This window comes from Oncorhynchus masou, chromosome 16, assembly GCF_036934945.1.
Source record: "Oncorhynchus masou masou isolate Uvic2021 chromosome 16, UVic_Omas_1.1, whole genome shotgun sequence".
In the NCBI taxonomy this organism is placed as follows: Eukaryota; Metazoa; Chordata; class Actinopteri; order Salmoniformes; family Salmonidae; genus Oncorhynchus; species Oncorhynchus masou.
In genome coordinates, this window is record NC_088227.1 from 42,069,994 (window position 1) to 42,097,756 (window position 27,763).

The 27,763-nt window shown below is 49.5% G+C and overlaps 1 protein-coding gene across 2 annotated transcripts; it reads left to right on the top strand.

Annotated features, from left to right (window-relative positions):
* The first annotated feature begins 50 nt into the window (after positions 1-50).
* LOC135557963 (homeobox-containing protein 1-like) lies at positions 51-26,720 on the top strand. Of its 2 annotated transcripts, none has more exons than XM_064991699.1 (9): positions 51-295; positions 2,035-2,673; positions 8,066-8,151; positions 10,111-10,221; positions 10,369-10,522; positions 11,188-11,270; positions 11,572-11,667; positions 12,690-12,868; positions 26,551-26,720. In XM_064991699.1, the coding sequence occupies exons 2-9, from the start codon at positions 2,036-2,038 to the stop codon at positions 26,692-26,694; spliced, it is 1,491 nt and encodes a 496-aa protein (XP_064847771.1). In that variant the 5' UTR covers positions 51-295; position 2,035; the 3' UTR covers positions 26,695-26,720. The 2 variants fall into 2 exon arrangements, with proteins under 2 accessions (XP_064847771.1, XP_064847772.1); XM_064991700.1 differs by having other exon boundaries at positions 12,693-12,868.
* Positions 26,721-27,763: the final 1,043 nt, after the last annotated feature.

Genomic DNA, 27,763 nt, shown 5'->3' on the forward strand with positions numbered 1-27,763 from the left:
TGCGTCAAATTTCCTTGTTATCGCGCTGACCAAAATTAAACTACACCTCCCATGTAACTATCGTCGAGGTGTTTCTTTCAATATGGCTGTTGTCAGTCAGACAAAAGACAAACAGTCCGCTTGTGATTGAAATCTAGTAAAAAGGCCGGGCACTCCTGCTACTAGCTGGTGGTTGATCGATGTGTCGCTTCTGTTAAGAAGTGGTTTTCCCGACCGCCACACGCTGTTTTGTGGTGGTGCAATAATTAAAGGGTCAAGTGTACGGAGGCACATCGAGATAGCCAGCTAATATAAGGTAAGATTTCATATATTTAGCAAGCAAACGTTAGCTACTAGCCTATACATTATTTTCCAATGGTGGATTAGCAGTTGTCTATCTTGCAATCTGGTAAAAAAATAAATAATAATAACCAGCCCATTAAATTAAACTGAACGCGATGTCTGATTAACTAAGTTAGCAAAAAATGCATAGCCTAAAGTCAAATGTATTATTTCGAATTTGCTAGCTTACCAATAAACTAGCAAGGAGTATTTTTACTGGATAGGTCTGTCTGGAAAGGCTAATTACTAGCCAGTACCAGCTCTATTTTCAGTACCGTAACAACAACAGTTTTGTTGTGTACCCGAAGGCCTTTGTTTACCTCATTTTGCCCAGCAAGGTAACGATAATGCATTGCAGAATGACTCATGTAAACAAGTTCCTATCTGTGTGAATTTTTATTTTCTTTGCGTTTGAATCTGGGCTGTTTCGCAAATGTACTTGAACTACACAGAAATATGCAGCTACTTGACGCACCCATTACCTATATGACTAAATCAAGATATAGTTGTTAAAAGCTTATTTGTGGCTGGTGCCATGATGAGAGATTTTTTTTTTTACAGACCTAAAGAGCCTTACAAACATATGCAGCACCACAGTTGAAATACTAGACCGCATTAAAGAAGGGCAGAAACCAAGGACCCTGCGTGGTGACCAGTGTGTTGTTTGCTATCTAGGGCTATGCCATCTGTCAGAGGAGACAACTGAAGGATTAGGTCAACCGATGATGGGTTTATGCACATCATTGGTCAGAACTGAGGATAAATTACAGTTGTATAACTGTCTCTCTCTCTCTCACACACACACACAAAAACACACACACACACACACCTTGTCTTGTGGTCTAATTAGAAGTTAACCTTTTTGTTAGCTTTGTGCTCCTTCTGGTTAACCCAGCTTTGTTAGTTAACCTACGGTCTAGTTAACCGTTAACTGGGTAAATATCTCCTGCTCAGGTGGGTAGGTAATGAATACCAAGGCAGTGATTGAGTCTCGGCTGGTCTAGGCTACTAAGAGAAAGGGAAGAATCCCTTTTGACTAACCTTTTCATAATTGTCCCTATTCTATTACTCGTTGATGGGCTCTATATTAGAAAAGGTAGTCAGGCAACATGATTTGAAATGGTTTAGGACTGTAGCTAGCAGTGGACATGTTTTAATGGTGTTTTAATGGTTTACTTAGCCATGGCAGCAGACTATGAAAAAAGGCAATTTTACTTATTTAAATACAGATCAGTTGTGAGGTTTGAGAAGATAGAATTAGGCTCCAGATCACTGTCGTATGTTGGTTCTAGAAGTGCAAGCATGGATCTAGTGGTCAGAAGTGAATGCATTGCCAGCCAATGCTTCATAAGAAGCAAAATGTGCCGCAGCCTGGTTATGATGATATTGATTTCTATAACACAGTGAAATGCTTATGGAAAACCATTCGGAGAAATGTTTAGGCTATGGAAAACCCATGCGGTGGGGGAAGTGCATTTATTATTGGTCTTAAAGCAGTAGAATGATTATGAGACAGCATCTGCTGCTGCTTTCAAGGTGACTTTACATTAATTGTCTGCTGTTCCCAAAAGAAGCTCCCTCATTTATTTTCTCCCTCCATACCTCCACTCCCCCTCTCCCGCTTACTTTTTCATTCCTTTTCTCTCACACTCTTCTTCCTCCTCCCCCTCTCCCCCACCTCTGTCCCTTCCTCCCCCTCCTCCTCTCATCCAGGATGTCTCATTACACAGACGAGCCTCGCTTCACCATCGAGCAGATCGACCTGCTCCAGAGGCTGCGGCGTACGGGCATGACCAAGCAGGAGATCCTCCACGCCCTGGACACCCTAGACCGGCTGGACCGCGAGCACGGGGACAAGTTCGGTCGTCGCACCTACGGAGGAGGAGCAAATGTGTCCGACCCCAATAGCACCACCACAAACAACAACAACACTGCCTCTGTTTCTGTCGCCACCACCTCCTCAACAGCATCCTCTTCCTGTAGTAATAATAATAATAATGGTGGAATTGGGAGCAGTAATGTTAGCATGGCCCTGGCATCATCCTCCACCAACTCTACCACCACACAGACACAGTACCTCCCTCCACGTGGGGGGCTCTCCCCGTCGCCTAGCAACGGCTACGACACCTCCCCACCACCCGGCCCGCCCCCGCCCTCTGCCATCCTCTCGTCCCCGGTGTCGCTGGTCGCCATGGTGCAGAACGGGGGGCGGGACAGCCTGGCGGCAACGCCCAATGGGAAGCTCTCGCCGCCTCGGTACCCAATGAATAGCGCTGCTGCCGTCAGGCCGTTCGGGTTCGAGGCCACGGAGGAGGAGCTGGACATTGATGACAAGGTGGAGGAGCTCATGAGGTCAGTGATGATGTCACGGTGGGGTCAATAGAACTATATATTTATATCTCTGAAATCCTGAACTTTGCAGTTTTGCCGTCTTTGGCATGACAAGAACTGTGATGATGGCTAAACAGGCGGGTACTCAGTCTGTGTGAGATCAATATGTCAGTTTATACACCAGGCCACCATCATCAGGACTGTATCAGTTTATACACCAGTCCACCATCAGGACTGTATCAGTTTATACACCAGTCCATCATCAGGACTGTATCAGTTTATACACCAGTCCACCATCAGGACTGTATCAGTTTATACACCAGTCCACCATCATATCAGTTTATACACCAGTCCACCATCAGGACTGTATCAGTTTATACACCAGTCCACCATCAGGACTGTATCAGTTTATACACCAGTCCATCATCAGGACTGTATCAGTTTATACACCAGTCCATCATCAGGACTGTATCAGTTTATACACCAGTCCATCATCAGGACTGTATCAGTTTATACACCAGTCCACCATCATATCAGTTTATACACCAGTCCACCATCAGGACTGTATCAGTTTATACACCAGTCCACCATCAGGACTGTATCAGTTTATACACCAGTCCACCATCATATCAGTTTATACACCAGTCCACCATCATATCAGTTTATACACCAGTCCACCATCATATCAGTTTATACACCAGTCAACCATCATATCAGTTTATACACCAGTCCACCATCAGGACTGTATCAGTTTATACATCAGTCCACCATCAGGACTGTATCAGTTTATACACCAGTCCATCATCAGGACTGTATCAGTTTATACACCAGTCCACCATCATATCAGTTTATACACCAGTCCACCATCATATCAGTTTATACACCAGTCCACCATCAGGACTGTATCAGTTTATACATCAGTCCACCATCAGGACTGTATCAGTTTATACATCAGTCCACCATCAGGACTGTATCAGTTTATACACCAGTCCACCATCAGGACTGTATCAGTTTATACATCAGTCCACCATCAGGACTGTATCAGTTTATACATCAGTCCACCATCAGGACTGTATCAGTTTATACACCAGTCCACCATCAGGACTGTATCAGTTTATACACCAGTCCACCATCAGGACTGTATCAGTTTATACATCAGTCCACCATCAGGACTGTATCAGTTTATACACCAGTCCACCATCAGGACTGTATCAGTTTATACACCAGTCCACCATCAGGACTGTATCAGTTTATACACCAGTCCATCATCAGGACTGTATCAGTTTATACACCAGTCCACCATCAGGACTGTATCAGTTTATACACCAGTCCACCATCAGGACTGTATCAGTTTATACACCAGTCCACCATCAGGACTGTATCAGTTTATACACCAGTCCACCATCAGGACTGTATCAGTTTATACATCAGTCCACCATCATATCAGTTTATACACCAGTCCACCATCATATCAGTTTATACACCAGTCCACCATCATATCAGTTTATACACCAGTCCACCATCAGGACTGTATCAGTCACAGAGGCACTGTCTTTCACACACGTAAAAAGCATGAAAACGTTTAGGCTACCACTTTCACTATTGACTAACTATTATTAATTCACCCAAATGAAAACATATGCGAACAGTCGTCCTGCCCGTAGGTCTCTAGATGTTTGCATATGTTGAGTTACAAGGGGAACAGGATGAATGCATAGCACAGTAACTACAATGTTAAAAGCCCTGCTACCATGTCTGCCCCCTCCTCTTAGAAGGTGCAGTAGATTACATCATGTCCTGTAAGGGAAGCAGCGTTCAGAAACACTCTCCCTGGGATCAGTCTCATGTTGCAGAGTGCTGCTGCGTGGTTGGATGGTGCTGCGTGGTTGGATGGTGCTGCGTGGTTGGATGGTGCTGCGTGGTTGGATGGTGCTGCGTGGTTGGATGGTGCTGCGTGGTTGGATGGTGCTGCGTGGTTGGATGGTGCTGCGTGGTTGGATGGTGCTGCGTGGTTGGATGGTGCTGCGTGGTTGGATGGTGCTGCGTGGTTGGATGGTGCTGCGTGGTTGGATGGTGCTGCGTTCCACACCCCCACGTTATATCCTCCATACTACGGATATTACCTTAAAGGAGGAATCTACTATTGGTGCATTCATTTTTGTACTTTTTAAACTGCAGATCGCCCCTTAATGTGCCTGTTTTCTCAGCTCTGCTGTGTTTAGCTGTTGGCACCCTCTTCCTCCTCCACTCACCCTCTTCCTCCTCCTCCACTCACCACCCTCCTCCACTCACCCTCTTCCTCCTCCTCCACTCACCCTCTTCCTCCTCCTCCACTCACCCTCTTCCTCCTCCTCCACTCACCACCCTCCTCCTCCTCCACTCCTCCTCCTCCTCCACTCCTCATCCTCCTCCACTCCTCATCCTCCTCCTCCTCCACTCCTCATCCTCCTCCTCCTCCACTCCTCATCCTCCTCCTCCTCCACTCCTCATCCTCCTCCACTCACCACCCTCCTCATCCTCCTCCACTCACCCTCCTCCTCCACTCTTCCTCCTCCTCCTCCACTCTTCCTCCTCCTCCTCCACTCTTCCTCCTCCTCCTCCACTCACCACCCTCCTCCACTCACCACCCTCCTCCTCCTCCTCTCACCCTCCTCCTCCTCCACTCACCCTCCTCCTCCTCCACTCACCCTCCTCCTCCTCCACTCACCCTCCTCCTCCTCCACTCACCCTCCTCCTCCTCCACTCACCCTCCTCCACTCACCCTCCTCCTCCTCCACTCCTCCTCCACTCACCCTCCTCCTCCTCCACTCACCCTCCTCCTCCTCCACTCACCCACCTCCTCCTCCACTCTTTCTCCTCTTCCTCCTCCACTCTTCCTCCTCTTCCTCCTCCACTCACCACCCTCCTCCTCCTCCTCCTCCACTCACTCACCCTCCTCCTCCACCCACCCTCCCATTCTCCTCCCTCCTGATTTAGAGCCTGTCCCAGATGTCATCCTAATCCCTATATAGTGCACCACTTATGAACAAGTTCCATAGTGCTCTGGTTTAAAGTAGTGCACTATACAGGCAATAGGGTGCTATTTGGGACGTATCCTCGTAGTGTCGATAAGCAGCAATCTTTCTTTGTGGGTCTATCTAATTTTAGCTGCGCCTCAATAAGGGAGGAGGAGGCGTGACTCATTCGATCTGGGAAATATGGAGAGTAGTGGAATAGTGAGCACCTGCAGGACAGCGACTGCTGTACACCTCGTCTTCCATCTCGTCAGATCAGGCTCTTTTACTAGACCAGGTCCCCACTTTCAGCCCAACGAAGGGAAACTGCAGTAGGCAAGGAGGGCACAGATGGGGCACTCTGCCTGGTAGGGTGTCCGCCCGCTCGGCCTGGTAGGGTGTCCGCCCGCTCGGCCTGGTAGGGTGTCCGCCTGGTAGGGTGTCCGCCCGGTAGGGTGTCCGCCCGGTAGGGTGTCCGCCCGCTCGGCCTGGTAGGGTGTCCGCCCGCTCGGCCTGGTAGGGTGTCCGCCCGCTCGGCCTGGTAGGGTGTCCGCCCGCTCGGCCTGGTAGGGTGTCCGCCCGCTCGGCCTGGTAGGGTGTCCGCCCGCTCGGCCTGGTAGGGTGTCCGCCCGCTCGGCCTGGTAGGGTGTCTGCCCGCTCGGCCTGGTAGGGTGTCTGCCCGCTCGGCCTGGTAGGGTGTCCGCCCGCTCGGCCTGGTAGGGTGTCCGCCCGCTCGGCCTGGTAGGGTGTCCGCCCGCTCGGCCTGGTAGGGTGTCCGCCCGCTCGGCCTGGTAGGGTGTCCGCCCGCTCGGCCTGGTAGGGTGTTCGCCCGCTCCGCCTGGTAGGGTGTTCGCCCGCTCGGCCTGGTAGGGTGTCCGCCCGCTCCGCCTGTCCGTAAGGTGTCCGCCTGGTAGGATGTCCGCCTGTCCGTAGGGTGTTCACGTGTCCGTAGGGTGTCCGCCCGCTCTGTCCAGAAAAACAGGCTTTGGAGATAAAATATGACTTCCTTATAGTACAAAATCCATTTCAACAAGAGAAATATAGATTCTTCATTTTCTGAATCGTTCCGTGGGATCTTTCTCCAACATATCAGCAAAAATAAATTGGTGTTATGTAACCTAATACATCCCATAATAAGCACCAAGCTCTGTTGACATAACGGTGCAGGTTTCTCATAACTTGGCAGGTTTTTTCATTTTGTGGTTGTTGTTTGTAAAGTTCAATTAGCATGAAACGAGCTGAGTTAAAAGGCTTTGAAAATAAAAAACTCATTGCGCCGTTGACATTTAACAGATGTGCTTGTTTTTGTGAGTAATCTCAGGAATTAATATAGAAAAGCGTAAATGTTACTGTAATTTAATTATACCAATATGTTTTCATTAATTGAATTCCCTTAATCTATTTTATGAGAATTTGTAAGATTCTTGTTTGCATAAAATAGACGGTCTTTTCAATAATAGGTAACAGAATTTATTCTCGGAGTGCGCTGCCACGTTACCACGAGCAACAGTTTATATACAATAACATGACGTCATTTCATTGCTTCTAAAATGAATCCCCTCCTCTCGACCGAGACACAGGGAACTTTAAAAGTTCATTCAAAGTTCATTCCAACTCACTAACACAACACAAGACACACAACACAACTGAATTAACTTTTGACTCCTCACCATTATCGATCACCACTTAGCTGACAGTTCTAATTAACAGAAAACCTAGGAATGCACTCACTGCCTTATCTAAAACACCCCAGAGCTCATTTCTTCAGTTCAACCATAGGTTAACTACCTTATGTTTACTTAATCCACAACCCATTCCTTTCTTCCTAGTTGGAATGGTGTTCAATTAACTTTAATTACTCCGTGTCACACAATCGCTTCTTATGGACTCATATTGTTAATCAGATGTAATAAAACTGAGTGTAACTTTACTTATTTACCGTCTCATTTAAAAATAAGAATATTGTTCAGTCATTTAATCATAATTTTCCTAACAGTAAACTCAAATACCGAGTGTCTGTCTTACCTCCTATATAGTTTTATGGCCTGCGGAATCGAGAAGAAAGATGACAGTGAACCTGGCAGGTGACCAGGAGCCTCAGTTCCGACACAGCATCTCGCCGAGCCGACGCAATTCAATTTATCCACTTTTTTTCCCCTCCTTTGACCTCCATTGATTTTAGTTGTCCTAATTCTAATTCCTACAAGGGTTAAACTCCAATAGGTTTTGAACGGATTACGGATTACGATAGAGACATGAGGTTTGGCCCATTTTTTTGTTTTGTTTTCTTAGAGGTTGGTCAAAAGATGCATTATTTGATTGGACAACGAACTGCATGGTAGTAGAAAACGCACTGGTCCATGTTTTACAAAGCAAGCATAACTATGTTAACGTGTGTGTGTGTGTGTGTGTGTGTGCAGGAGGGACAGCAGTATCGTCAAGGAGGAGATCAAGTCCTTTCTGGGAAACAGGAGAATCTCTCAGGCTGTGGTGGCTCAGGTCACAGGTCAGTGAAGACACACACACATTCTGTGTTGGCCCAGGTCAGTAAGACCGTGAAGCATCCACTATAACTGACTTCGCACTACAAGCCTCCACTCACCACGCTCCTCCTCCTCCACTCACCACCCTCCTCCTCCACTCACCCTACTCCTCTTCTTCCTCCTCCTCCTCCACTCACCATCCTCCTCCACTCACCACCCTCCTCCTCCACTCACCACCCTCCTCCTCCTCCACTCACCCTACTCCTCTTCCTCCTCCTCCTCCTCCACTCACCATCCTCCTCCACTCACCACCCTCCTCCTCCTCCACTCACTCACCCTCCTCCTCCTCCACTCACCCTACTCCTCTTCCTCCTCCTCCTCCTCCTCCTCCACTCACCCTACTCCTCTTCCTCCTCCTCCTCCTCCTCCACTCACCCTCCTCCTCCTCCACACCCTACTCCTCTTCCTCCTCCTCCTCCTCCTCCACTCACTCACCCTCCTCCTCCTCCACTCACCCTACTCCTCTTCCTCCTCCTCCACTCACCACCCTCCTCCTCCTCCACTCACCCTACTCCTCTTCCTCCTCCTCCACTCACCCTACTCCTCCTCCTCCTCCACTCACCATCCTCCTCCTCCACTCACCACCCTCCTCCTCCTCCTCCACTCACCACCCTCCTCCTCCTCCTCCTCCTCCTCCTCCACTCACCACCCTCTTCCTCCTCCTCCTCCTCCACTCACCACCCTCTTCCTCCTCCTCCTCCTCCACTCACCATCCTCCACTCACCACCATCCTCCTCCTCCTCCTCCTCCACTCACCACCATCCTCCTCCTCCTCCTCCTCCACTCACCACCATCCTCCTCCTCCTCCTCCTCCTCCACTCACCACCATCCTCCTCCTCCTCCACTCACCACCATCCTCCTCCTCCTCCTCCACTCACCATCCTCCTCCTCCTCCACTCACCACCCTCCTCCTCCTCCTCCACTCACCACCCTCTTCCTCCTCCTCCACTCACCACCCTCTTCCTCCTCCTCCACTCACCACCCTCTTCCTCCTCCTCCACTCACCACCCTCTTCCTCCTCCTCCACTCACCACCCTCTTCCTCCTCCTCCACTCACCACCCTCTTCCTCCTCCTCCACTCACCACCCTCTTCCTCCTCCTCCTCCTCACACAGCAATCAACTTTCTAACAGACATAGGATTGAGTTGAATAGCCTTTATTTCATCAGACATCTATTTTAGTATATGGGCAGTTAAGTGATAGCTACTTTAGGTGTGTGTGTGTACACACACACACACACACTACCATTCAAAGTTTGGGGTCACTTAGAAGGTGCTTTGTTTCTGGTCATTTTGAGCCTGTAATCGAACCCACAAATGCTGATGCTCCAGATACTCAACTAGTCTAAAGAAGGCCTGTTTTATTGCTTCTTTAATCAGGACCACAGTTTTCAGCTGTAACAACATAATTGCAAAAGGGTTTTCTAATGATCCATTAGCCGTTTAAAACTTGGATTCGTTCACACAACGTGCCATCGGAACACAGGAGTGATGGTTGCTGATAATGGGCCTCTGTATGCCTATGTAGATATTCCATTTAAAAAATCAGCCGTTTCCAGCTACAATAGTCATTTACAACATTAACAATGTCTATATTATATTTCTGATCATTTTGATGTTATTTTAATGGACAAAAAATGTGCTTATCTGTCAAAAACAATGACATTTCTAAGTACCCACAAACTTGTGATAGCTACATTAGTGATTGTGTGTGTGTGTGTGTGTGTGTGTGTGTGTGTGTGTGTGTGTATGTATATATGGGTTTAGTGTGTATATCTATATGCAGTACAGTGATAGCTACATTAGTAATGTGTATATGTAGGCAGTACAGTGATAGCTACAATTCTCTTTGCTGCTGTTTTTAACTGTGTGGTGCCTGGTAGGACTGCTGTTTTTAACTGTGTGGTGCCTGTGTGCTTCCAGGTATCAGTCAGAGCAGGATCTCTCATTGGTTGCTCCAGCACGGCTCTGACCTCAGCGAACAGAAGAAGAGAGCTTTCTACCGCTGGTACCAGCTAGAGAAAACTACCCCAGGTACACGTGTGTGTGTGTGTGTGTGTGTGTCGGTCTGGTCTCTAAACTAAAACAATTTCAGCCCTTTTGGTTCCATTTGGTGTCTTGTGAATGTGAGACATGTTAAAAAGTTCTAACTTAATGCTTTCTCTCTATTGGCTCCTCCAGGTGCCACTCTAAACATGTGCCCTGCCCCCATGGCTCTGGAGGAGATGGAGTGGAGACAGACCCCACCCCCTATAAGCACCGCCCCCGGGAGCTTCCGGCTTCGGCGTGGGAGTCGCTTTACCTGGAGGAAGGAATGTCTGGCTGTGATGGAGAGGTTAGGGGGAGGGATGAGGGGAGAGGTTAGGGGGAGGGATGAGGGGAGAGAGAGGGGGGATGAGGGGAGAGAGAGGGGGAGAGGGGGAGGGGAGAGAGGTGGGGGGAGGGATGAGGGGGGATGAGGGAGAGAGAGGGGGGGATGAGGAGAGAGAGAGAGAGAGAGAGAGAGAGGGGGGAGGGATGAGGAGAGAGAGAGAGAGGGGGGAGGGATGAGGAGAGAGAGAGAGAGAGAGGGGGGGGAGGGGTGAGGAGAGAGAGAGAGGGGGGAGGGATGAGGAGAGAGAGAGAGAGGGGGAGGGATGAGGGGAAGGGGGAGGGATGAGTAGAGAGAGAGAGAGAGAGGGGGGGGAGGGATGAGGGGAGAGAGAGGGGGGATGGGGAGAGAGATGAGGGGAGGTGGGGAGATTACTAGTTGTGCGAGGGGATTGGGCAGGAGATGTGAGGAGATGGCCCTTGTCAAAAGTAGTGCACTACATTGGGGAGAATCTCAACCTTGCGGCCTCTCTTCTCATAACCCATTGGATGAGAAGGTCAGGGGTGACCTCTTCCCATCTCATCCAATGGGTTTTGAGAAGGGGGCGAGGAGAGAGGTGGGAATAGGGTACCAATTGGAATACTACCTAAATCCTATGTTTTGCCATGACAACCACCTCTTCTCCTCAGCTACTTCAATGACAACCAGTACCCTGACGAAGCCAAGAGAGAGGAGATCGCCAACGCCTGCAACGCGGTTATCCAGAAACCAGGTATTTCCTTCTGTCCACCTGACCGTTGTACTGGCTTGTCTTGTTCTCGTGCACCTCTTTTCTTACTAGGACTTGATTTTGCTGATAGCTGCTTTGTTGAGTCAATTTTTACTTACAATGACTGTGATATGAGGTTGGTTATCTGCCTTACCTAGCTACCTTAAGTTGAATGCACTGATTGTGAGTTGCTCTGCTTTTTTTTGTTGCTTTTAAAAAAATAAAATAAACAAATCAGCATACTTTGCCCTAAGGAATATAATTTACTATACGCAATACTAAACTGTGGAGTGTTTTATTCCAGGGAAGAAGCTTTCTGACCTGGAGAGAGTCACATCCCTCAAAGTCTACAACTGGTTTGCCAACCGACGCAAGGAGATCAAGAGACGGGCTAATATTGGTAATGCTTGGCTAATCTTGGGGACGCTGGGCTGATCTTGGGGACGCTGGGCTAATCTTGGGGACGCTGGGCTGATCTTGGGGACGCTGGGCTGATCTTGGGGACGCTGGGCTGATCTTGGGGACGCTGGGCTAATCTTGGGGACGCTGGGCTGATCTTGGGGACGCTGGGCTGATCTTGGGGGCGCTGGGCTGATCTTGGGGACGCTGGGCTGATCTTGGGGACGCTGGGCTAATCTTGGGGACGCTGGGCTGATCTTGGGGACGCTGGGCTAATCTTGGGGACGCTGGGCTGATCTTGGGGACGCTGGGCTGATCTTGGGGGCGCTGGGCTGATCTTGGGGGCGCTGGGATAATCTTGGGGACGCTGGGCTAATCTTGGGGACGCTGGGCTAATATTGGTAAAGCGGGCTTGAGGCTGGGTATCTGTTGTAATTAAGACAAAGAACGAGGGCTCGGTTTCTCGATAGTGATGGAACTTCAGATTAGGAGTGTTTAAACAATTCGTCTTTCCTACAACGGCCCGAAGACGTAACATAAGTTTCCCAAAACACCATGAAGAGCGAATGTTTCAGAAGTGAGTCGTTGAGGCTTGTGTTGATACTGATTGGAGAGAAAGAAAGGAAGAACTGTTCTCAGATCAGTGTTCTCCATCCAACTCTTACATTAACATTAGAACGATTCCACAATTTTTGTATTTGTTTTTAATTTATTTGACCTTTTATTTAACTTAACCTTTATTACAATGACGTCCTTCGTGGGAACAGTGGATTTAACTGCCTTGTTAAGCGTCAGAACGACAGATTTGTACCTCGTCAGCTCTGGGATTCTATCTAGCTACCTTTCGGTTACTGGCCCAACGCTCTAGACACTAGGCTACCTGCTGCCCTCCACGGGACTGACGACTGCTCCTAGAAAGATATTATCACCTATGGCTGCAAATATTAGGCGGCTTATTATAATGTTTACCCTATAATAAGTCAAGATTTGGCACATCATGAAATATATTCTGTTTTTCTCAAGAAGCCACGATCTTGGAGAGCCATGGGATAGACGTTCAGAGTCCTGGAGGACATTCCAACAGCGACGACATCGATGGAGGCGACTACACAGAACAGGCCTGTGACCTGCCCTACTTCGACAAGAGACCCATGGCCAGACCCTTTGGCTTCTACAGGCTGGAGCCCACTTCACCCACACAGGTATGCAGCCAGGACCAGGGACAGGTGGGCAGCCAGGACCAGGGACAGGTGTGCAGCCAGAACCAGGGACAGGTGTGCAGCCAGGACCAGGGACAGGTGTGCAGCCAGGACCAGGGACAGGTATGCAGCCAGGCCCAGGGACAGGTGGGCAGCCAGAACCAGGGACAGGTGTGCAGCCAGAACCAGGGACAGGTATGCAGCCAGGACCAGGGACAGGTGTGCAGCCAGGACCAGGGACAGGTGTGCAGCCAGGACCAGGGACAGGTGTGCAGCCAGAACCAGGGACAGGTATTTATCCAGGACCAGGGGCAGGTATGCAGCCAGAACCAGGGGCAGGTATGCAGCCAGGACCAGGGACAGGTATGCAGCCAGGACCAGGTATGCAGCCAGGACCAGGGACAGGTATGCAGCCAGAACCAGGGACAGGTATGCAGCCAGAACCAGGGACAGGTATGCAGCCAGAACCAGGGACAGGTATGCAGCCAGGACCAGGGACAGGTATGCAGCCAGGACCAGGTATGCAGCCAGGACCAGGGACAGGTATGCAGCCAGGACCAGGTATTTATCCAGGACCAGGGACAGGTATGCAGCCAGGACCAGGTATTTATCCAGAACCAGGGACAGGTATGCAGCCAGGACCAGGGACCGGTATGCAGCCACGACCAGGTATGCAGCCAGGACCAGGGACAGGTATGCAGCCAGGACCAGGGACAGGTATGCAGCCAGGACCAGGGACAGGTATGCAGCCAGAACCAGGGACAGGTATGCAGCCAGGACCAGGGACAGGTGTGCAGCCAGAACCAGGGACAGGTATTTATCCAGGACCAGGGACAGGTATGCAGCCAGGACCAGGGACAGGTATGCAGCCAGGACCAGGGACAGGTATGCAGCCAGGACCAGGGACAGGTATGCAGCCAGGACCAGGGACAGGTATGCAGCCAGGACCAGGGACAGGTATTTATCCAGGACCAGGGACAGGTATGCAGCCAGGACCAGGGACAGGTATTTATCCAGGACCAGGGACAGGTATGCAGCCAGGACCAGGGACAGGTATGCAGCCAGGACCAGGGACAGGTATGCAGCCAGGACCAGGGACAGGTATGCAGCCAGGACCAGGGACAGGTATGCAGCCAGGACCAGGGACAGGTATGCAGCCAGGACCAGGTTTTTATCCAGGACCAGGGACAGGTTTTTATCCTGGACCAGGGACAGGTTTTTATCCAGGACCAGGGACAGGTTTGCAGCCAGGACCAGGGACAGGTATTTATCCAGGACCAGGGACAGGTATGCAGCCAGGACCAGGGACAGGTATTTATCCAGGACCAGGGACAGGTATGCAGCCAGGACCAGGGACAGGTATGCAGCCAGGACCAGGGACAGGTATGCAGCCAGGACCAGGGACAGGTATGCAGCCAGGACCAGGTTTTTATCCAGGACCAGGGACAGGTTTGCAGCCAGGACATTTACATTACATTTACATTTAAGTCATTTAGCAGACGCTCTTATCCAGAGCGACTTACCAGGGACAGGTATTTATCCAGGACCAGGGACAGGTATTTATCCAGGACCAGGGACAGGTATGCAGCCAGGACCAGGGACAGGTTTTTATCCAGGACCAGGGACAGGTTTTTATCCAGGACCAGGGACAGGTATGCAGCCAGGACCAGGTTTTTATCCAGGACCAGGGACAGGTATGCAGCCAGGACCAGGGACAGGTATGCAGCCAGGACCAGGGACAGGTATGCAGCCAGGACCAGGGACAGGTTTTTATCCAGGACCAGGGACAGGTTTGCAGCCAGGACCAGGTTTTTATCCAGGACCAGGGACAGGTATGCAGCCAGGACAAGGGACAGGTATGCAGCCAGGACCAGGTTTTTATCCAGGACCAGGGACAGGTATGCAGCCAGGACCAGGGACAGGTATGCAGCCAGGACCAGGGACAGGTATGCAGCCAGGACCAGGTTTTTATCCAGAACCAGGGACAGGTATGCAGCCAGGACCAGGGACAGGTATGCAGCCAGGACCAGGGACAGGTATTTATCCAGGACCAGGGACAGGTATGCAGCCAGGACCAGGGACAGGTATGCAGCCAGGACCAGGGACAGGTATGCAGCCAGGACCAGGGACAGGTATGCAGCCAGGACCAGGGACAGGTTTGCAGCCAGGACCAGGTTTTTATCCAGGACCAGGGACAGGTTTGCAGCCAGGACCAGGGACAGGTTTGCAGCCAGGACCAGGGACAGGTTTTTATCCAGGACCAGGGACAGGTTTTTATCCAGGACCAGGGACAGGTTTTTATCCAGGACCAGGGACAGGCATGCAGCCAGGACCAGGGACCACTGTCTCATATGCCGAGCGTAGCGATTTATAAACTTGATCGCCACTGTAAATACCGTCTCGGCATTATCTCCAACATTTGCAACAATGTTGCAATATTAAAATTCAATCTCCACTGTGTCCTATAATAATGGTGAGACATTGTTTCAGCCAGTCAATCATGAATCAGCGTAATTTTTATAAAGAACTTTATTTTTTATTTTTTTAACGGAAACGAAAACAGCTAGTTTGCTGTCTTGCTAGCTTCAGTCTGAAGTGATTGTGTTAGCTGTGTAGTTGTCTAGCTTGCAAGGGGGGAAGAGCTTCCATAGCAACCATTTTTGGTTTCCGATAGCAACCTGCAAAGTTCTGGAACTATCAACCAATTCTTGGGTGGTTTTTCTTTACATGGCAGTCAATAGGAATAGAACTAACGACCAGAGAACGCCTAAAATTGCACTTGACAACCAGTGTTCGTGAATGTAGCATTGTGTTTTGTTGAAAAATGTATGGTTTTGGAACAAATCTTCCTTTTTTAATTCTGCTAACCCCATTGTATAAAAGCAATAATACACACGTCCATGTGTCATGACATTTTTATCACGGCTGCGGTGGTCTACGACTCTATGCCGCTCGGCTTCGCCTCGTAGCTATGACCACGTCACAGCCATGATAGAAATGTCATAACACATGGCCTCGTGTATTATTGGTTAACTACATCTCTGCTTCCGGCTGTTCCCAGAGTCACACCATGTTAGATGGGCAGCATTCCCCCCCCCCCAGTCAATATGCTCAGATTACCGTAGTCGCTACTAGGGCCATCTCCATTTTGAGGTACAATAAGAACTGGAGACTGTGTCCAAAATGTCCGCCCGTTGTTTTCAAGGAAATCTACTCGGGTTTGCTTCCGCCGATTCCTGCATCGTCTCGATCCGAGTTGCATCCGGCTTTGTACAGACCAACATCACATGCACACTAGCACTCGGCGCGCACAAGGAGCAGCGACAATTATTTGAATAATTCAATGGATGTTTTTATTTTTTTTGCACAAAGGCCATGACTGAAGTGTCTTATTAAGAGTGTCCGTTAAACTGCAGTTCCAAAGAAAAACAGTAGGGGCAGTCAACCTTTTTTTTTAAAAAAATTCTAAATTTAACTAGGCATGTCAGTTGAGAACAAATTCTTATTTATTTTCCTTGTCAGCTCGCGGATTTGATCTAGCAACCTTTCGGTTACTGGCCAAACGCTGTAACCACTAGGCTACCTGCTGCTCCTTGCTTCCTCTCTGCTATTGTCGCAGAGGATCGTTACAAAATAGAACACTTACAAGAACTTGTGAATTAAATATAGGCTTTTAATACAAACATTTCAGAAGCCTAGATGGTCCGCGGAACACACCCTTTTCCAGAGCACTGGCTCTGATTTATACACATACAACATATGAGTCCATCCCACATGCAAATGAAGTTACTTCCCTCAGTCCATCTGCCACCATTATCTTTCAATCTGTGCTTCCTGCTTGTTCACGCCCAATAACGCCCATATCTGCTTTCAGTCAAGTTACACACTTCCGGCGCCGACAGAGATGGCCGCCTCGCTTCGCGTTCCTAGGAAACTCTGCAGTTTTTTTTGTGTGTTATTTCTTACATTGGTACCCCAGGTCATCTTAGGTTTCATTACATACAGTCGAGAAGAACTACTGAATATAAGAGCAGCGTCAACTCACCATCAGTACGACCAAGAATATGACTTTCCCGGAGCGGATCCTGTGTTCTGCCTTTCAACCAGGACAACGGAATGGATCCCAGCCGGCGACCCAAAACAACAACGTCGTAAAAGAGGGAAACGAGGCGGTCTTCTGGTCAGGCTCCGGAGACGGGCACATCACGCACCACTCCCTACCATTCTACTCGCCAATGTCCAGTCTCTTGACAACAAGGTTGATGAAATCCGAGCAAGGGTAGCATTCCAGGGGGACATCAGAGACTGTAACGTTCTTTGCTTCACGGAAACATGGCTCACTGGAGAGACGCTATCTGAGTCGGTGCAGCCAGCTGGTTCTCCACGCATCGCGCCGACAGAAACAAACATCTTTCTGGTAAGAAGCGGGGCGGGGGTGTATGCTTTATGGTTAACGAGACGTGGTGTGGTCACAACAACATACAGGAACTCAAGTCCTTCTGTTCACCTGATTTAGAATTCCGACTGCATTATCTACCAAGGGAATTATCTTTGATTATAATCACAGCCGTATATATTCCCCCCCCAAGCTGACACATCGATGCCTCTGAACAAACTTTATTTGACTCTTTGCAAACTGGAATCCACATATCCTGAGGCTGCAGTCATTGTAGCTGGGGATTTTAACAAGGTTAATCTGAAAACAAGACTCCCTAAATTGTATCAGCATATCGATTGCGCAACCAGGGCTGGCAAAACCTTGGATCATTGCTATTCTAACTTCCGCGACACATATAAGGCCCTGCCCCGCCCTCCTTTCGGAAAAGCTGACCACGACTCCATTTTGAAGCTCCCTGCCTACAGACAAAAGCTAAAACAAGAAGCTCCCACGCTGAGGTCTGTTCAACGCTGGTCCGACCAATCTGATTCCACGCTCCAAGACTGCTTCCATCATGTGGACTGGGATATTTTTCGTATTGCGTCAAACAACAACATTGATGAAGACGCTGATTCGGTGAGCGAGTTCATTAGAACGTGCGTTGAAGATGTCGTTCCCATAACAACGATTAAAACATTCCCAAACCAGAAACCGTGGATTGATGGCAGCATTCTCGTGAAACTGAAAGCTCGAACCACTGCTTTTAACCAGGGCAAGGTGACCGGAAACATGACCGAATACAAACAGTGGAGCTATTCCCTCCGCAAGGCAATCAAACAAGCTAAGCGTCAGTATAGAGACAAAGTAGAATCGCAATTCAACGCCTCAGACACAAGAGGTATGTGGCAGAGTCTACAGTCAATCACGGATTACAAAAAGAAAACCAGCCCAGTCATGGACCAGGATGCCTTGCTCCCAGGCAGACTAAATAACTTTTTTGCCCGCTTTGAGGACTACAGTGCCACTGACACGGCCCGCAACCAAAACATGCGGACTCTCCTTCACTGCAGCCAAGGTGATTAAAACATTTAAACGTGTTAACCCTCGCAGGGCTGCAGGCCCAGACGGCATCCCCAGCCGCGCCCTCAGAGCATGCGCAGACCAGCTGGCTGGTGTGTTTACGGACATATTCAATCAATCCCTATCCCAGTCTGCTGTTCCCACATGCTTCAAGAGGGCCACCATTGTTCCTGTTCCCAAGAAAGCTAAGGTAACTGAGCTAAACGATTACCGCCCTGTAGCACTCACTTCCGTTATCATGAAGTGCTTTGAGACTAGTCAAGGACCATATCACCTCCACCCTACCTGACACCCTAGACCCACTCCAATTTGCTTACCACCCAAATAGGTCCACAGACGATGCAATCTCAACCACACTGCACACTGCCCTAACCCATCTGGACAAGAGGATTACCTATGTGAGAATGCTGTTCATCGACTACAGCTCAGCATTTAACACCATAGTACCCTCCAAACTCGTCATTAAGCTCGAGACCCTGGGTCTCGATCCCGCCCTGTGCAACTGGGTACTGGACTTCCTGACGGGCCGCCCCCAGGTGGTGAGGATAGGTAACAACATCTCCACTGATCCTCAACACTGGGGCCCCACAAGGGTGCGTTCTGAGCCCTCTCCTGTACTCCCTGTTCACCCACGACTGCGTGGCCACGCACGCCTCCAACTCAATCATCAAGTTTGCGGACGACACAACAGTGGTAGGCTTGATTACCAACAACGACGAGACGGCCTACAGGGAGGAGGTGAGGGCCCTCGGAGTGTGGTGTCAGGAAAATAACCTCACACTCAACGTCAACAAAACTAAGGATATGATTGAGGACTTCAGGAAACAGCAGAGGGAACACCCCCCTATCCACATCGATGGAACAGTAGTGGAGAGGGTAGTAAGTTTTAAGTTCCTCGGCGTACACATCACAGACAAACTGAATTGGTCCACCCACACAGACAGCATCGTGAAGAAGGCGCAGCAGCGCCTCTTCAACCTCAGGAGGCTGAAGAAATTCGGCTTGTCACCAAAAGCACTCACAAACTTCTACAGATGCACAATCGAGAGCATCCTGTCGGGCTGTATCACCGCCTGGTACGGCAACTGCTCCACCCACAACCGTAAGGCTCTCCAGAGGGTAGTGAGGTCTGCACAACGCATCACCGGGGGCAACTACCTGCCCTCCAGGACACCTACACCACCCGATGTCACAGAAAGGCCATAAAGATCATCAAGGACAACAACCACCCGAGCCACTGCCTGTTCACCCCGCTATCATCCAGAAGGCGAGGTCAGTACAGGGGCATCAAAGCAGGGACCGAGAGACTGAAAAACAGCTTCTATCTCAAAGCCATCAGACTGTTAAACAGCCACCACTAACATTGAGTGGCTGCTGCCAACACACTGACACTGACTCAACTCCAGCCACTTTAATAATGGGAATTGATGTAAAATATATCACAAGCCACTTTAAACAATGCTACTTAAATAATGTAGGGTATGTAAACATTATATTATCTCATATGTATATGTATATACTGTACTCTATATCATCTACTGCATCATTATGTAATACATGTATCACTAGCCACTTTAAACTATGCCACTTTGTTTACATACTCATCTCGTATGTATATACTGTACTCGATACCATCTACTGCATCTTGTCTATGCCGCTCTGTAGCATCACTCATTCATATATCTTTATGTACATATTCTTTATCCCTTTAGACTTGTGTATAAGGTAGTAGTTTTGGAATTGTTAGCTAGATTACTCGTTGGTTATTACTGCATTGTCGGAACTAGAAGCACAAGCATTTCGCTACACTCGCATTAACATCTGCTAACCATGTGTATGTGACCAATAACATTTGATTTTATTTAATGGTGACAGGACCTCTTCATGTCCCAAAAATAATACATGCCCATCTTATCCTATGGGCCCCTTATGTTCAGCTTGGTGTGGTCTTTGGTATGTCTGTCCTTATTAGGACTAGTAGACTATGTGCCTCTTCTCTTCGTCTATAGTCCATCAGTTGGTCATTTGGCTGACCCCCTCCTTTGTGTGTCCCTCTGACCTTGGTATGTCCAGCTGTCCTATGCTCTCATGGCCTTACTTTGGCTTCCTGTCCTATACAATAGACAATGCATTTTACAAGAATGGCAAATGCACTCTAAGTGTATCTTTCTCTTGTGGTACAGTATTAAGTTTCTCCCTATATGTACATCTTGCTCCCACACTATGGGCAGAGAGGACGAGGCGAAGCGAGATTGGTTTACTCCGCCCAAAATCTGTCCACACAAAAATATGACCACGAAGTGAGAAATTGTTGTACGGAGGTGCTGAATTTCGTCAACAAAAATGTGTGTTGCCAATATTTCCTACGTGAAGCGTATTTGATTCAATAGAAGCTGGCTATGGTTAGGTTGGTGCAAATGTACTGATTTTTAAGTGGACATGCGTGGCATTTCGGCAACTTTTGAAAAAATACTACTTTATATTGGCGTTGTGCCTGTTGTTCACAGAATGGTCCTACCAGATCTCTCCATTAGGGCAGTCACTTAACCCATAGCAATTATATTGACAAGATAGATAAGGAAGGGTCACAGGATTCCATCCAGGTCGTCAGGATGGGTCAGCCACTGAATTATACTCCTGAGAAAAGCTTCCATAACTAAGACACTGCAGGTGGCGGTAACCTTGGCAATACACTGCAGGTGGCGGTAACCTTGGCTCTGTACCTGTTAAGACAATACACTGCAGGTGGCGGTAACCTTGGCTCTGTACCTGTTAAGACAATACACTGCAGGTGGCGGTAACCTTGGCTCTGTACCTGTTAAGACAATACACTGCAGGTGGCGGTAACCTTGGCTCTGTACCTGTTAAGACAATACACTGCAGGTGGAGGTAACCTTGGCTCTGTACCTGTTAAGACAATACACTGCAGGTGGCGGTAACCTTGGCTCTGTACCTGTTAAGACAATACACTGTAGGTGGGGGTAACCTTAGCTCTGTACCTGTTAAGACAATACACTGTAGGTGGGGGTAACCTTGGCTCTGTACCTGTTAAGACAATACACTGCAGGTGGCGGTAACCTTAGCTCTGTACCTGTTAAGACAATACACAGTAGGTGGCGGTAACCTTGGCTCTGTACCTGTTAAGACAATACACTGTAGGTGGCGGTAACCTTGGCTCTGTACCTGTTAAGACAATACACTGCAGGTGGCGGTAACCTTGGCTCTGTACCTGTTAAGACAATACACTGCAGGTGGAGGTAACCTTGGCTCTGTACCTGTTAAGACAATACACTGCAGGTGGCGGTAACCTTGGCTCTGTACCTGTTAAGACAATACACTGTAGGTGGGGGTAACCTTAGCTCTGTACCTGTTAAGACAATACACTGTAGGTGGGGGTAACCTTGGCTCTGTACCTGTTAAGACAATACACTGCAGGTGGCGGTAACCTTGGCTCTGTACCTGTTAAGACAATACACAGTAGGTGGCGGTAACCTTGGCTCTGTACCTGTTAAGACAATACACTGCAGGTGGCGGTAACCTTGGCTCTGTACCTGTTAAGACAATACACTGCAGGTGGCGGTAACCTTGGCTCTGTACCTGTTAAGACAATACACTGCAGGTGGCGGTAACCTTGGCTCTGTACCTGTTAAGACAATACACTGCAGGTGGCGGTAACCTTGGCAATACACTGCAGGTGGCGGTAACCTTGGCTCTGTACCTGTTAAGACAATACACTGCAGGTGGCGGTAACCTTGGCTCTGTACCTGTTAAGACAATACACTGCAGGTGGCGGTAACCTTGGCTCTGTACCTGTTAAGACAATACACTGCAGGTGGCGGTAACCTTGGCTCTGTACCTGTTAAGACAATACACTGCAGGTGGCGGTAACCTTGGCTCTGTACCTGTTAAGACAATACACAGTAGGTGGCGGTAACCTTGGCTCTGTACCTGTTAAGACAATACACTGCAGGTGGCGGTAACCTTGGCTCTGTACCTGTTAAGACAATACACAGCAGGTGGCGGTAACCTTGGCTCTGTACCTGTTAAGACAATACACTGCAGGTGGCGGTAACCTTGGCTCTGTACCTGTTAAGACAATACACTGCAGGTGGCGGTAACCTTGGCTCTGTACCTGTTAAGACAATACACTGCAGGTGGCGGTAACCTTGGCTCTGTACCTGTTAAGACAATACACTGTAGGTGGCGGTAACCTTGGCTCTGTACCTGTTAAGACAATACACTGCAGGTGGCGGTAACCTTGGCTCTGTACCTGTTAAGACAATACACTGCAGGTGGCGGTAACCTTGGCTCTGTACCTGTTAAGACAATACACTGTAGGTGGCGGTAACCTTGGCTCTGTACCTGTTAAGACAATACACAGTAGGTGGGGGTAACCTTGGCTCTGTACCTGTTAAGACAATACACTGCAGGTGGCGGTAACCTTGGCTCTGTACCTGTTAAGACAATACACTGCAGGTGGCGGTAACCTTGGCTCTGTACCTGTTAAGACAATACACTGCAGGTGGCGGTAACCTTGGCTCTGTACCTGTTAAGACAATACACTGTAGGTGGCGGTAACCTTGGCTCTGTACCTGTTAAGACAATACACTGCAGGTGGCGGTAACCTTGGCTCTGTACCTGTTAAGACAATACACTGCAGGTGGCGGTAACCTTGGCTCTGTACCTGTTAAGACAATACACAGTAGGTGGCGGTAACCTTGGCTCTGTACCTGTTAAGACAATACACTGCAGGTGGCGGTAACCTTGGCTCTGTACCTGTTAAGACAATACACAGCAGGTGGCGGTAACCTTGGCTCTGTACCTGTTAAGACAATACACTGCAGGTGGCGGTAACCTTGGCTCTGTACCTGTTAAGACAATACACTGCAGGTGGCGGTAACCTTGGCTCTGTACCTGTTAAGACAATACACTGTAGGTGGCGGTAACCTTGGCTCTGTACCTGTTAAGACAATACACTGCAGGTGGCGGTAACCTTGGCTCTGTACCTGTTAAGACAATACACTGCAGGTGGCGGTAACCTTGGCTCTGTACCTGTTAAGACAATACACTGTAGGTGGCGGTAACCTTGGCTCTGTACCTGTTAAGACAATACACAGTAGGTGGGGGTAACCTTGGCTCTGTACCTGTTAAGACAATACACTGCAGGTGGCGGTAACCTTGGCTCTGTACCTGTTAAGACAATACACTGCAGGTGGCGGTAACCTTGGCTCTGTACCTGTTAAGACAATACACTGTAGGTGGCGGTAACCTTGGCTCTGTACCTGTTAAGACAATACACTGCAGGTGGCGGTAACCTTGGCTCTGTACCTGTTAAGACAATACACTGTAGGTGGCGGTAACCTTGGCTCTGTACCTGTTAAGACAATACACTGCAGGTGGCGGTAACCTTGGCTCTGTACCTGTTAAGACAATACACTGCAGGTGGAGGTAACCTTGGCTCTGTACCTGTTAAGACAATACACTGCAGGTGGAGGTAACCTTGGCTCTGTACCTGTTAAGACAATACACTGCAGGTGGCGGTAACCTTGGCTCTGTACCTGTTAAGACAATACACTGCAGGTGGAGGTAACCTTGGCTCTGTACCTGTTAAGACAATACACTGCAGGTGGCGGTAACCTTGGCTCTGTACCTGTTAAGACAATACACTGCAGGTGGCGGTAACCTTGGCTCTGTACCTGTTAAGACAATACACTGCAGGTGGCGGTAACCTTGGCTCTGTACCTGTTAAGACAATACACAGTAGGTGGCGGTAACCTTGGCTCTGTACCTGTTAAGACAATACACTGCAGGTGGCGGTAACCTTGGCTCTGTACCTGTTAAGACAATACACTGCAGGTGGCGGTAACCTTGGCTCTGTACCTGTTAAGACAATACACTGCAGCACAGTAGGTGGGGGTAACCTTGGCTCTGTACCTGTTAAGACAATACACTGCAGGTGGCGGTAACCTTGGCTCTGTACCTGTTAAGACAATACACTGCAGGTGGCGGTAACCTTGGCTCTGTACCTGTTAAGACAATACACTGCAGGTGGCGGTAACCTTGGCTCTGTACCTGTTAAGACAATACACAGTAGGTGGCGGTAACCTTGGCTCTGTACCTGTTAAGACAATACACAGTAGGTGGCGGTAACCTTGGCTCTGTACCTGTTAAGACAATACACTGCAGGTGGCGGTAACCTTGGCTCTGTACCTGTTAAGACAATACACTGCAGGTGGCGGTAACCTTGGCTCTGTACCTGTTAAGACAATACACTGCAGCACAGTAGGTGGGGGTAACCTTGGCTCTGTACCTGTTAAGACAATACACTGCAGGTGGCGGTAACCTTGGCTCTGTACCTGTTAAGACAATACACTGCAGCACAGTAGGTGGGGGTAACCTTGGCTCTGTACCTGTTAAGACAATACACTGCAGGTGGCGGTAACCTTGGCTCTGTACCTGTTAAGACAATACACTGCAGGTGGCGGTAACCTTGGCTCTGTACCTGTTAAGACAATACACTGCAGGTGGCGGTAACCTTGGCTCTGTACCTGTTAAGACAATACACTGCAGGTGGCGGTAACCTTGGCTCTGTACCTGTTAAGACAATACACAGTAGGTGGCGGTAACCTTGGCTCTGTACCTGTTAAGACAATACACTGCAGGTGGCGGTAACCTTGGCTCTGTACCTGTTAAGACAATACACTGCAGGTGGCGGTAACCTTGGCTCTGTACCTGTTAAGACAATACACTGCAGGTGGCGGTAACCTTGGCTCTGTACCTGTTAAGACAATACACTGCAGGTGGCGGTAACCTTGGCTCTGTACCTGTTAAGACAATACACTGCAGCACAGTAGGTGGGGGTAACCTTGGCTCTGTACCTGTTAAGACAATACACTGCAGGTGGCGGTAACCTTGGCTCTGTACCTGTTAAGACAATACACTGCAGCACAGTAGGTGGGGGTAACCTTGGCTCTGTACCTGTTAAGACAATACACTGCAGGTGGCGGTAACCTTGGCTCTGTACCTGTTAAGACAATACACTGCAGGTGGCGGTAACCTTGGCTCTGTACCTGTTAAGACAATACACTGCAGGTGGCGGTAACCTTGGCTCTGTACCTGTTAAGACAATACACTGCAGCACAGTAGGTGGGGGTAACCTTGGCTCTGTACCTGTTAAGACAATACACTGCAGGTGGCGGTAACCTTGGCTCTGTACCTGTTAAGACAATACACTGCAGCACAGTAGGTGGGGGTAACCTTGGCTCTGTACCTGTTAAGACAATACACTGCAGGTGGCGGTAACCTTGGCTCTGTACCTGTTAAGACAATACACTGCAGGTGGGGGTAACCTTGGCTCTGTACCTGTTAAGACAATACACTGCAGGTGGCGGTAACCTTGGCTCTGTACCTGTTAAGACAATACACTGCAGGTGGCGGTAACCTTAGCTCTGTACCTGTTAAGACAATACACAGTAGGTGGCGGTAACCTTGGCTCTGTACCTGTTAAGACAATACACTGCAGGTGGCGGTAACCTTGGCTCTGTACCTGTTAAGACAATACACTGCAGGTGGCGGTAACCTTGGCTCTGTACCTGTTAAGACAATACACTGCAGGTGGCGGTAACCTTGGCTCTGTACCTGTTAAGACAATACACTGCAGGTGGCGGTAACCTTGGCTCTGTACCTGTTAAGACAATACACTGCAGCACAGTAGGTGGGGGTAACCTTGGCTCTGTACCTGTTAAGACAATACACTGCAGGTGGCGGTAACCTTGGCTCTGTACCTGTTAAGACAATACACTGCAGGTGGCGGTAACCTTGGCTCTGTACCTGTTAAGACAATACACTGCAGGTGGCGGTAACCTTGGCTCTGTACCTGTTAAGACAATACACTGCAGCACAGTAGGTGGGGGTAACCTTGGCTCTGTACCTGTTAAGACAATACACTGCAGGTGGCGGTAACCTTGGCTCTGTACCTGTTAAGACAATACACTGCAGCACAGTAGGTGGGGGTGTGCACCGTTTTAGTTGATGTACGCACCGCCAGTACACTAATAGAACTTAGAACAATAAATTGACTACTTTAAAATGGAGATTGACTACTTTAAAATGGAGATTGACTACCTTTTAAAAATGCACTGCCAATGCTGCCACAGAAGTCAGCCATTACAAGGATAAAAGGTGCGCTATCTTTCCATATGGATGATCTCTCCCCTCCTCCTCCTAGGATGATGGTCCAGGCCATGGAGACCACCAGGACCCCATCTCTCTGGCCGTTGAGATGGCTGCAGTCAACCACACCATCCTGGCTCTTTCCCGGACCGGAGGGGTGCCCAGCGACATCAAGACAGAGGCCCTGGATGATGACTGAACACGGGGAGGGAAGAGGGGAGGGGGTTACTGAGCAGGAAGAGGGGAGGGGGTTACTGGGTGGATGACTGAATGAGGGGAGGGGGTTACTGGGTGAATGACTGAATGAGGGGAGGGGGTTACTGGGTGAATGACTGAATGAGGGGAGGGGGTTACTGAGCAGGAAGAGGGGAGGGTGTTACTGGATGAATGACTGAATGAGGGGAGGGGGTTACTGCACAGGGGGAGGGGGAAGAGGGGAGGGGTTACTGGATGAATGACTGAATGAGGGGAGGGGGTTACTGCACAGGGGAGGGGGAAGAGGGGAGGGGGTTACTGGGTGGATGACTGAATGAGGGGAGGGGGAAGAGGGGAGGGGGTTACTGGGTGAATGACTGAATGAGGGGAGGGGGTTACTGAGCAGGAAGAGGGGGAAGAGGGGAGGGGGTTACTGGGTGAATGACTGAATGAGGGGGAGGGGGTTACTGAGCAGGGGGAAGGGGAAGAGGGGAGGGGGTTACTGGGTGAATGACTAAATGAGGGGAGGGGGTTACTGAGGGGGAAGAGGGGAGGGGGTTACTGGGTGGATGACTGAATGAGGGGAGGGGGTTACTGGGTGAATGACTAAATGAGGGGAGGGGGTTACTGAGGGGAAGAGGGGAGGGGGTTACTGGGTGGATGACTGAATGAGGGGAGGGGGTTACTGGGTGGATGACTGAATGAGGGGAGGGGGTTACTGGGTGGATGACTGAATGAGGGGAGGGGGTTACTGAGCAGGGGGAGGGGGAAGAGGGGAGGGGGTTACTGGGTGGATGACTGAATGAGGGGAGGGGGTTACTGAGCAGGGGGAGGGGGAAGAGGGGAGGGGGTTACTGGGTGGATGACTAAATGAGGGGAGGGGGTTACTGAGGGGGAAGAGGGGAGGGGGTTACTGGATGAATGACTGAATGAGGGGAGGGGGTTACTGAGCAGGGGAGGGGGAAGAGGGGAGGGGTTACTGGATGAATGACTAAATGAGGGGAGGGGGTTACTGAGGGGAAGAGGGGAGGGGTTACTGAGCAGGGGGAGGGGGAAGAGGGGAGGGGGTTACT

Coding starts and splice junctions, on each gene's coding strand:
- LOC135557963 (XM_064991699.1), top strand. CDS start 2,036: ATGTCTCATTACACAGACGAGCCTCGCTTCACCATCGAGCAGATCGAC. Junction 10,222..10,368: donor GCTAGAGAAAACTACCCCAG/GTACACGTGTGT, acceptor TGGCTCCTCCAG/GTGCCACTCTAAACATGTGC. Junction 12,869..26,550: donor AGCCCACTTCACCCACACAG/GTATGCAGCCAG, acceptor TCCTCCTCCTAG/GATGATGGTCCAGGCCATGG.